Genomic DNA, 12,330 nt, shown 5'->3' with positions numbered 1-12,330 from the left:
AGTGGGGAACAACAGGGAACAGTAGAAACCCATAGGGAACGGAAAATTAGAAAACAACAGGGAACAGTAGACACCCATAGGGAATGGAACAGTAGGGAACAACAGGGAACAGGAGAGAAAATTAAAAAGAACAGTAAAGGACAGTAGAGAACTGTAGAAAGAGCAGTAGGGAACAACAATGAACAGTAGGGAACCGTAGAGAACATACTAAACGAGCAAAGAGTAACGTCAGGATGTGAAAGTGACCTCCTGTGTGTGCCGGCAGTGATGCTGGTTTGCCCTTGACTTGGCTGAAGGATGGCCACGGGCACACACACACAGACACACACACACACACACACACACACACACTACAGACTGGTAAGCTAGCTATCATTAGCATCAAGCCTGCAGTCAGAAACGTGTTTTCAGCTGTTTTCATGTTTGATATTCAGAAGATAAACTGAGTCTCATATTAATAATAATAATAATAATAATAATAATAACAAACCTGAGGAGTGACCGACAGGCTGATCACCTGAGCAGCTGACTGATTACACTGAAGGACAGCTGATCTTTAATCTCTGGTGTCAGTCTGTTACTGAGCTTACTGTCTGTGGTACTTTATTCTCTCTCTGTATTCTCGTCAAACATTAAGAGAAGAGCAGAAACAAACACTGTGAGCGTCAAGTCAGTAATACAAAATACACATTTACTATAAAATACATGAAGATCTTGATGTTTTAAAATGAGGAGAGCTGTTCATTGTTTGAAGCAAAGAGGGTGAAACGAGCTGATGTTCACAGTGTTCATATGATAAATATATAATTCATATATAAACAAGTTAATTCTCCCACAATGCAACACACAAAGACGCCCTGCAGAGTCTTCTCAACAACATCACTTCCTGTTTGTATAAAGTGGTGAACAGAAGTAAGTCGTCTGTAAACAGTGAAACTATCTGCAGACTGTTTGTCACTGCGGCTGCGTCGTCTCTAGATCTGGGACTTTGGGACAAACTGTAACACAGCGAGACGTTTCCCGCCAACATTTAACACTTTAAAACTCACTATACAAAGTTGACTTCAGACCAAAACATCCAGCAGCCGCACACATAAAGACTAAAGGGCTCATTGAAATCACTCAGATTCAGGACAGGATGCTAACGAGCTAACAGATGCTAACCAGACGTCCACATTCACTTCCTCATATCTAATTATCTTTTACAGGAAGTTTGATTTGCTTTCAAAATAAAACAGATGGCGAAAAGTTCAAAACATGTGTGGGGAAAAAACTTAAACACTGGAAATTAAATCTGCTGCTTTCTTTTCGTTAGTGAAGATTTGTTTCAGAATAAAACGTCAAAAAACAACAAAACACCAAAAACTAAAGCTGTGAAAGTCTCCGCAACCATTCAGAAGAACTTTAATTTGACAGAGTCAGACAACAGGAAGTTTCAGACGACACTGGCTCAAAATAACTTTAATTTGAAAGCATTAAACTGCAGGAAGTGTCAGACTGCAGCAGCTCATTGGAACTTTAATTTGAAAGTGTTAGACAGCAGGAAGTGTCAGACCGCTGGTGTCAAGGTGCCCTTGAGCAAGTAACTACAAAGAGAGACGAGACGACAGCAGCAGGGCGTCTGTCTGCAGCAGGTGTGTGTGTGTGTGTGTGTGTGTGTTCTCTGGGTAAATAAAGCCAAACAAACACTGGAGCGAACACACACACACACACACACACACACACACACACACACACACACACACACACACACACACACACACACACCTGGTGCCTCCAGGAGGACAAAACAAACCACAGCGACCGTCAGGCACCGAACACACCCTGCTCTGTTCTCCTGCTCAGATAATCAATAACTCTGATCAGATTATTAGGTTGTAATTTATTTTGTACGCTCATTTTAATCTGGTTTTATTTAAGAAACAATATTCCAGCTGTAGTTATTATCGTTGGAGTACAGAAGTACAGAAATATCACCAACGACATGTCCTAAATAATCAAATATAGCAGTTATGGAAAATCGTTCCTGTCACTGTTTTTTATTTTATATTATTGGATCAATAATAGTTTATATCTGACAGAGGAGCTTCAGTTAAACACAGCTAATCCTCCATTTTGGACCGTCTGGCTCTCCGTCCACTGGAAGCTCGGAGGAGGTGACGGCAGGACGACGCAGGACGGCGTGAAGTTTCCAACCAAACTTAGTTCAAAATGTCACCATTTTTAGATGAACTGTTCGAAATGACAGACTGTTGACTGATGACTGTTCGTTGTGTGAATGTGAATCTGATTGGTTGATGGAGATAAACAGCAGGCGGAGCTTATTCTCCAGTCGGTGCCGTTAAACCACAGAAGAAGAAGGAGAAGAAGAAGAAGAAGAAGAAGACGACACTTTAAAAGATCAGTTTCATTCTCTTATAAAGTTTCTTAGTGAAATCAACAGATTTGTCTTATAAGGCTGCAAATAATTATGTTCATTATCAATTAACTTAAACTTAATACATTTTTTCTTTATTAATAATTTACTGTTTTATTTAATTAAATGATTTAAAAAATGTTTTTTGATTAATTTTCTCTACATGACACAACAGAACGTCAGAACCAACAGAACCAGATGTTATGTGAGGTCACATCTGATCGACAGTCGCCGATAAATAAGATGATTTCATTTTACAGCTGTGACAAGCTCTGTGTGTGTGTGTGTGTGTGTGTGTGTGTGTGTGTGTGTGTGTGTGTGTGTGTGTGTGAGCTGCAGTGACACATGGATTTTTTTTCAATCACCCGTACGAGGGTGAATTATGTCCCCACTTAACCCCGCCCCCTCCTGTTCCAATCAATGAGACTGAAATGGGATATGGTGCAGACACACAGACACACACACACACAGACACACACAGCGCCCTTTTTTGTCTCCATTTGCACAGAACAGGAAGTAAATGTAGTCCAGCAAATAAACATATATTATTAAAAGTTAAAGTACACATTTCAGATTTAAATATATTATTATTATTATTATTATTATTATTATTATTGCAAAACCAGGTGTAGTATTGGTAGTATTTGTAAAGCAGGGCAGTCGATCATGAGTCCATCAGTGTCAGCACAAACACGCCCACGTGAGACATTTCTGACCAGCCACCAACCAAACTCTGTTCAATTTTCTGACGATTTAACAAAAGATAACTGCTCCATCATCTGCAGGATCTGAAAAGTCTTCTCTACACTGACACGTGTCAGATCTTAACTTATTCAGTCAAACAATACGACACGCAGCCTTGAAACCACAACTCACAATAATCATCTTTGATGATACGGCCAAAATATTTGTGCTAAAAACAAGAAACAAGACGAGGCAGAGACGTTTGGATGATCCACACACACAGATGGATCATTCTTGGAAACAACAGTCTGACTAATAATTGATTTGCGGGTCCAGTCCTGGTTCTGATATCAGGAAGTAAAACATTCTGATATTAAAGGTTCAGTACATCACAACTGGGGACAACACTCCCAACAAATACAGGCAGCATATCAGCTGAGCACCTGCTAACTGCTGCTGACTGTATTCTGTTTAAACATCAATGACTTTAGCTACTGTTAGCTTAGTTAGCCATGCAGCTAGCCAGACTACCGTTGGGGTCTTGATGGTGGAGAAAAAGGGTTTTCGGGCCTGGGGCTAGCTTGTTAGCATGCTAACTTCAGCAGATATCTCTTCAACACAGGTGTGTTCACATTCTGTCCATCATGTCTGAATGTTTTAAACTCATTTTCTCACATGTTGCACCTTTAATATATCAGCTGATATACACACAGAGGCAGGATATGTTACAGTTTAACAATAAACTTCACGGCGACATCTCTGTCCGTCTCAAACACTACATTTCAGATCGCCTCGTATCGGACAACATTTACACAACGATACCGATCTATCTGCACCATCAGCCAGCTGATCCCCTGCAGGCAGCTGCTTTCAGGTCCTGATGAAACACACGTGGACTGAACGAATACGTACTTCTGATTAAAACACAGCAGACGTAAACAGTCGTACATTTAATGCAGATGACAAAATCTGCAGGAAGCAAACCGTCACAGCCGTGCAGACAGCGAACTGTAATCTGATCTGATCCAAACATGAACATGAAGAACCAGATCTGAATTAAAAGCCACCAGATTTTATTTTTAATCTTTTTCAGGTATTTTTAGTGTTTTCTTCTGCACATTTGAAAAGAGAGCACACAGACGAGGAGATGAGGAGACGGTCCTGCTCTGATCGAAGCTGTTGGTGTTACACATTCGGCATCTTAAAGCTCGGACCGTCAGGAGCTGCACAGCAACGACTCAACACGTTCAAACGTCACACAAACATGAAAGTGTCAAACTCCACGAGCGGCTGCAGAGGCGTCTGCTCTAACATGACCAAGCATTTCCTGCAGCAGGTGCAACAATGAGGCAGCGTTTCTCCGTCAGAACCACAGAGAAGACAGAACATTTCTACTTGTTTTAGGAAACTAAATTCATTTGATGTCTGATGTTCAATCTGCAGGTTTCATATTCACGAACAGGCCCTGAACTCTGAAGGAGGCTGGACGATGATGTAAAACATGTCTGATGTGATGGAAACACTTTGAAGGAGCGTTACTGAGAGTTATTCTGTGTATCTGCAGGGTTCATTCACTCACAGCGGTCGTTCAGACTCGCTCAGACTCGGAGCTGCTCGGAGCTGAAGCAGCAGCGAGGAGGAGGAGGAGGAGGAGGAGGAGGAGGAGGAGAGCAGCCAGCGTCACTGTGATGTGGACGATTACATAAAAATATAATTATTACTACCGAGCTGCTGCTGCTGCTGCTGCTGCTGCTGCTGCTGCATGATACAGCAGCATCTGTTACCGGCAGGATTACGTGAGGCGGATTTCACTCCAGTGATCTTCCAACATGGCCGACAGCAGGAGAGAGGGACGCTGACCGGAGGAGCGAGGAGATTTATTCATCAAAGACTGCACTCTTCTTCTGTGGTGTCTGTTTCACACAGACTGACTGAGCGTGTGCAGAGAGAGAGAGAGGATGAAGGGACGAGACAGAAAAGACAGAAAAACCTGACGATGGATGAAGAAGGAGTGAGGCGTGTGAAGAGGGGAACAAGAGATGAGGAAAAGGAGGCAGTAAAGATGGAAGTGATGGAGGGATGGGGGATGGGAGGAGAAGAAGATGGAAACGAGATGTGAGAGGTGGACGGAGGAGAGCTGGAGTAAGGGATGGGATCAGGAGGGAGAAGAAGTGATGGATGGATGGAGATGGAGAGAAAGGAGGGAAAGATGAGGGGGGGAGGTGGATGGAGGAAGGATGGAGGAGAGCTGACATAAACACGCGTCAAGTTTCCAACCAAACTTAGTTCAAAATGTCGCCATTTTTAGATGAACTCTTCCATATCAACCCTGACTGAACGTCTGCTGTGTGAACGTGAATCTGATGGGTGGATGGAGATAAAGGTGGAGCTTATTCTCCAGTCAGAGCCATTACACCACAGAAGAAGAAGAAGAAGAAGAAGAAGAAGAAGAAGAAGAAGAAGAAGAAGAAGAAGAAGAAGACAAGTTTGTCTAAAAGAGCTCCGGTCAAAGGTCACGATTAAGTTACATGACAGGAAACAGTTTTCAAAATGTTTCTTGTTGTTTCGACGTTTTGATGCACGAATTAAAAAATGTGGACGGATGGAAACAAACTGAGGGACGGAGGAAAAGATGGAGGAAGGATGGATGAAGCAGTGAAGATGGAGACGGATGCAGATGAGAAGAAGAAAGGAAGGAAGATGGAGGCGACTGTAGAGGGATGGATGGAGGAGAGGAGGAAGGGGAGGGAAAATGTGAATTAAACAGAAACAATCTGAGGGACGGAGGAAAAGATGGAGGAGGGATGGAGGAAAGAGGACAGGTGACACGAGGAAAGGAAATAGGAGAGGAAAAAGGAAACAAGGTGAGGAATTGACGTGTGGATAGGAGGTAGTGAAGATGGAGACGGATGCAAAGGAAAAGAAGAAAGGAGAGAAGATGGATGGATGAGGAGAGGAAGGGTGGAGGATGGACTGGAAGAAGAACAAGGAAACAAGAAGGATGGAGGAAAAGAAGGGACAGAAAGGTGAAATAAAGAAAAGAGAATAAAGAGGAAAGAGAAGAAGAAGAAAGGAGGAGGACGGAGAGATGAGTAAAAAAGAAAAGGTGGAGAAGATGGAGGACGGCTGAAATGAGGATGGAGGGACGAGAGAGACGGAGGACAGAAGGAACAAGAGACAGAAAGATGAAGTGATGATAGAGACGGAGGAGAGGATGGACAGCAGTGCGGTAAACTCCAGGCGGTGCTCCACACACACACACACACACACACACACACACACACACCGTTCAGCTGCTGATTTATTGATCAGGCTGTGATCAATAGTATCTGATATATTTAGATGTCAGAGAGGAACGAAAGGAAACAATGAGATGAATTCATGAAGAGATCCAATAAACCAATCAGAAGATCGATAGATAGATAGATAGATAGATAGATAGATAGATGGATGGATGGATGGATGGATGGATGGATGGATGGATGGATGGGTGGATGGAGGTGTGATGGATGAGTGTTCAGTTCGTCTCAGCCTGACGAACCCGGTTGAACCCGGGCGGTGGTGGCGGCGGGCGGCGCGTGGAGCTGCTGCAGAGTTTGAGCAGCTGATGTTACACCCCCCCCCCCCTCCCTCCCCCTCCCTCCCCCCTCCACCCAAAAAAATCCCACCTCAATCCGCCCAAACCGCCTCCATCAGCTGTTCGCTCGGACAAAATAAAACGCACCGCACACGCGGTAAACCCTCCGCGCGGCTCTCACCCGCAGCGGAGCCGCACGGTCATAAAATGGGTGAGGCTGTGGTACAATGAGGAGACCCCCCCCTCCTCCCCCTCTCCTCCCCCCTCCCTCCGCTCACTATCACCCCACAGGGGCGCGAGGAGCGGCAGGTGAATCCGCCGCGTCCTCCGCTCCTGATTCATCCATCCAGCCGCGGATCGATGCTGCTGATCGGCGCTGACGCTCCCGCACTCACGCGGCTCTATCAGGGAGGAGGCGCGCGGGCTGCGGGCTGCGGGCTGCGGGATGCGGCCTCGGAGAGAAAAAAAAATCACTGCATTTTGGTCCGAGGCTCGTGTCAGAGTCAGCGCCTCCACCTCCTCCACCTCCTCCTCCATCAGGTCATCCAGGCACGCATGCACGGACACATTATCATGGATGGGAGCGTTTATTTATTTATTTATTTATTTATTTATTTATTTATTATTTGAAGCCAAACCCGTTTTTTCCCATCATGCATGCAGCGCTGCATGAGCGGAGAAAAGCGGAGCAGGGCCTCTGCGTCTGCAGCCGCCGAGACGCGCGCACATATCGGTGATTATCGGCGATCAGAGGCGGAAAAGAGAGAAAATGGAGGCGCTGAGGATGAGAGCGTGACCTCCAGCCGGTGCACCCCGCACAACAAACCGAACATCCCCGCACACAGAGACACCAATCAATGAAATGTGGGAGAAAAGCCTCCATCAGCTCCGCTCTGCAGCTCTTCATCACTCTGTATTCACAGCATGAAGACGGAGAGCCGCAGCTCAGCCTCCTCCTCCTCCTCCGCACACACACACACACACACACGCACGCACACACACACGCACACCGCACTAATGTGGCTGTTTGCGGGTTTTATCGGCCCGGTGCAGCGGAGGAGAGGCGGTGAGGAGGCCGAGGAGGAGGAGGAGGAGGAGGAGGAGGAGGGGACGTGGAGGCCAACATGGATGAAATAAAGAAAAGGCTCTTACGCTTCGCAGTTCCGCCGTGCGGTCCTTCATGGTGTCGCGCTGCTAGAAAACGTAGAGTCGGCCCTGGTCCGGGAGGGGAGGGGGGGAGGCTTCACACACCGCGCCGTTCGTCGTTCTGCGCTCCGAGATCCCCCAACGAGAGCTTTTCCTCTTCGTGCTCAGCTCCTCTTCACTTCCCCTGAGCAGCGGACACGGTGATGGAGGGAGGAAGAGCGCGGTGTGACGCGTCTCCGCCTTCTGCTGCTGCTGCTGCTGCTGCTGCTCCGGGATTTTTTTATCCGAGCGCTGACGGCGCGTTCAAACCCTCCTCTGCTGCTGCTGCTGCTGCTGCTGCTGCTGCTGCGGTTTTTAAACGCTGCCTCTCCGCCGCTCTGGCTCAGGCTGCCCCCCTGTCAGTCCGCGGCTTCCTCCTCTTCCTCCTCGGTGCGGTCGCAGTGTGGCCCCGCAGCGCGCAAAGCAGCAGCCCGGCAGAAGCGACCAGGAGAGAGAGAGGGGGAGGAGGGAGAGAGCGGGGGGGAGGGGAGGGAGTGTGGTACTGATGCTGCAGAAAAAGAGAGAGGAGGGAGGGAGGGGGGGGGGGGCGCTGCGGAGGGGATGGAGAGCCAGTGCGCATGCGTCAACTCCCTCCACCCTCCATCTCTACCTGCTGCTGCTGCCTCACCCCTCCCCCCTCCCTCCTCCGCTCCGCTCCTCCGCCCTGTCCACTCCCCCTCCTCCCCCTCCCTCCCCCTCCTCCCTCCCCCTCCTCTCTCCCTCTCTCTCTCTCTCCCCCTCCTCCCTCCCCCTCCTCTCTCTCTCTCTCTCTCTCTCTCTCCCTCTCTCTCCCTCTCTCTCTCTCTCTCCCTCCCCCTCTCTCCCCCTCCTCTCCCCCTCCTCTCTCTCTCTCCCTCTCTCTCTCTCTCTCTCTCTCTCTCCGCAGCAGCAGCAGGGAGGCGAGTGTGTTCAGGTGAATGAGGATCAGGAGGGGGAGGAGGGGGAGGAGGGGGAGGAGGGGGGAGACAATCTGTTCATTCTGTCCTTAAATATAGAAAATATAAACAGACATGTACATGTACTGTGTATAAATATATCCAACATGTACTGTGTATAAATATATCAATCATTTATTTAAGAATATATTTATTATGTATATACTTTAATGGTGGAAAGTAACTAAGTACATTACTCAAGTACTGTACTTAAGTACAATTTTGAAGTATTTGTATTTTACTTGAATATTTCCATATTATATTTATTTTCCATAATATGGAACTAAAACTGCCAAAATCATCATTAAATTCTGGAGCATATTAAAACATGTATTAATGCTGTTTGCTATGTATTAATTATTTTAATTAAATTTAATATTTCCAGTTTTCTTTATACTTCCACTACTATAGAAGACTGAAACTGCCAAAATCAAAACAAATAAATGTCTCACAAAATGTATATGTATATTAGATCAATCAAATACTGCAAAAATTATTATTATAATTATAACCTTCCTTTATTCACATATTTATTGACGCTTCTATTTGATTTTTTATCTTCATTTTTCATTTTTAAATGTATTTGTTTTGATTTATGACACAATTTAAATGAGCGCCCGTCTTTAGTACGATGAAGCAGAAATGTATAAAAAAACAATATAAAATGAATAATTAAATAACTTTGGGGAAATAAATACTAAAATATTAAAATTTCATTAATTAATAATACAACTTCAGAAAGTATTACATAAGGGGATAAATATAAAGGCAAATAAATACAAAAGCAAATTAAAACAGGAAGTGATATCACATTTTTGAAATTGAGATTTACATTTATTTTGTGCTTTTAAAAGCATTTTATTTATTTATTGAGTCTTTCATTTAATAATTTTTGATTTTGTAAATTTGGTCCTCCGTACTAAATCTTGTGCTTTTTACTCGACTACACTTGATTGATGACTTCAGTTACTTTGTTGATTCTGATTAATAATCTATACGATCAATAAATAAAGACGATGATGTGTTATTAGATTACTGCCCAGCAGTTAATACAGAGCTTCATCTTCAGCTGCAACATTAAAGTGTAATATATATTATTCTATCAAACTTTTACTTTTGGTATTTAAGTATTTTTCAGGCTAACGAGCAACAAGACAACAAACTAAACTGATCCAGGAACAGAACCAGCGCCTGTCTGCAGGGAGGACTCGATGTGTTTCTGAACGTCACCTCTTCGTCATCACGTCCTCCTTCACTCTGTCTCGTGTTTTCTGTTAATGCGACTGAACGAACTGAACGATGGCTCATTTCTCACAAACTGTTCTGGTGTAGTTTTGTTGTTTTGTTAGCAGAGTCAGTTACATCTGATTTGCACTGTAGCGCCACCTACAGGTGAATGTCACCACATTTCACAGACTGTCTGATGACGCTGATTCAGTCAAACATTAAGGAAATATAACAGTGTTTTATTTGTGGCGCTTCGCTCAATAAACTCCTGTAGTTTTATAATAAACTGTACAATGTAAATTTAACTTACATGTGTTGTTTCCAAGAGGACGGGATCAGACAGCTGCTCAGACCTCATGTCACACACCTGAAGGACTTCCTGAACGATGACATCACTTTGTCACATGACTAAAACAACCAATGAAAACAAAAGTAGGAATTTAACAGGCTTTCAGAATTTCTCCCAAATGGCCACTAGAGGGCAGAAATACTCAAATTATATGCAAAGTTCTTACAGAAGTTTAGAAAGCGTCCCTGCAGCGCCCCCTGGGGCCGCACGTCAACATCGCAAACTTTGGTTTAAATAAGATTTAGCACTGAAGAGTTACTTCCTGTTAGGAACATCAGGCCACACCTTCAAAACTAGATAACCAATCACAGACAAATAATAATCACTATCCAAACACAAACTCATAGTTTTGACTTAAAACCATCTAAATGTGGATTTTAAACAGTTTAGTGGAGATCAGAAAAATCGTGTTTGTTAAAAAAAATCTAAAATGGTGGAAAAATTGTAGAGGCTGAAATGGGCGTGGCCTAAATCTGCTGCTGCCGCTGAAACAGAAGCACCTGAAGTTTACAGGTGTACTTCAAATTCATGTCACTGTATACGTCTACTCCTCTACACGTGTCTGACTGACTTACAAGTGATTACATTTACTTGTACACTGTTAAACCTATTACTGTAATTTTACAGTAAATTACTGTCATAATAACTGACAAGTAGTTTCGTAGTGTATACAGTAGTTCACAGGAGGATACTGTAATTATTTGACAGTAAAGAAATGAAAATCACAGCGATATATATTGTTTTTCTAGAGTCATCCAGGCACTATTTTACTGTGAAAATACAGTATTTTAACTTAAAATGGTAAATGTAATCATGGTAATGTAATAATCATTGCTTGTTATTGTAAATATACACATTTACAGTAGATTTACAGTAACATTACAGCAATGTTTTCTTGTTTACCCAAGCATATTACTTATTAGCATGTTAGCTTGTTGTTATCTTGTTATTCTGTTAGCATGTTAGCATGTTAGCATGTGCACCTTGTAGTAAAGCCAGAATAGTTTATAGATAAATGACTGCATGTTGCTGTTGACTAGTTACTGTATTTTCTTGTAATGCAACATTTTTACTTTTTTTTATACAGTTACTTCAAATTCACAGCAGTTTACTGTAATATTCCAAATAATTACCCATCATGCATTGCATAACTTTGTGCATCACTTTATTGTGAAAACCTGCAGTTTGTTAACAGCGTTAGCATTCTGGGTATGTGTGATATTAGTACTTTTACTGAAGGATCTGAGTGCTGCTGGTTTTTATCTTTAATCATGTTGTTTTTTATAAACTGATATAATTTCACGTACCTGTAAAGTAACTTGTAACTAAAGCTGTAATGAAGTAAAAAGTACAATATTTCCCTCTGAATGTAGAAGAGTAGAAATATAAAGTGGAACTCCTGTAAAATGCCTGAAAACTGCACTGAAGTACAGTAGTTGAGTAAAAGTACTAAATAACATGTTTTACTTGTAATGGAGTATTTAAACAGTTTGGTATTTGTACTTTCACTTCAGTAACAGCTCTGAATACTCCCTCCATCACTGTAACTACAGAACTACTGCAGTACTCATCCTGGACCTGACCCTGGACCTGACCCTGGACCTGATCCTGGACCTGACCCTGGACCTGACCCTGACACAGGGTACAGACAGATCCGTAAACAGCTTTTAATCTGACAACATTCCTGACTTCCTGCACGGAGCCATGTGTGTGTGTGTGTGTGTGTGTGTGTGTGTGTGTGTGTTGTGTGTGTGTGTGTGTGTGTGTGTGTGTGTGTGATATACGAGGCAGCAGCTCTTAAACGCAGCCTTGAGATCTTAAATGGACTTTTAATGTTTGAGATGAACTCGGCTGGCTGGACGCCCGGAGGAAACCCCCTTGTCTCCGTCCTCCTTCTCTTTTTTCTTTCACTCCTTCCTCAGATCTTTCTCTGAACGCTGAGACAGATCATGGTCTT

The 12,330-nt window shown here is 43.7% G+C and overlaps 1 protein-coding gene across 1 annotated transcript in view; it reads right to left on the bottom strand.

Moving 5' to 3' along the window:
- Positions 1 to 7,871: 7,871 nt before the first annotated feature.
- The window catches only part of prf1.3 (perforin 1.3), a 10,451-nt gene continuing 5,992 nt past the window's right edge, over positions 7,872 to 12,330 (bottom strand). The window contains exons 9-10 of the mRNA XM_073495049.1: positions 11,877 to 12,005; positions 7,872 to 8,087 (exon numbers count right to left, since the gene is read on the bottom strand). Of these exons, the coding sequence (XP_073351150.1) occupies positions 7,872 to 8,087; positions 11,877 to 12,005 (345 nt within the window). The remainder of the gene's footprint in view (positions 8,088 to 11,876; positions 12,006 to 12,330) is intronic.

The sequence above is a fragment of the Pagrus major genome, chromosome 23 (genome assembly GCF_040436345.1).
Source record: "Pagrus major chromosome 23, Pma_NU_1.0".
Classification (NCBI taxonomy): domain Eukaryota; kingdom Metazoa; phylum Chordata; class Actinopteri; order Spariformes; family Sparidae; genus Pagrus; species Pagrus major.
This window is presented reverse-complemented; position numbering and strand designations above follow the sequence as displayed.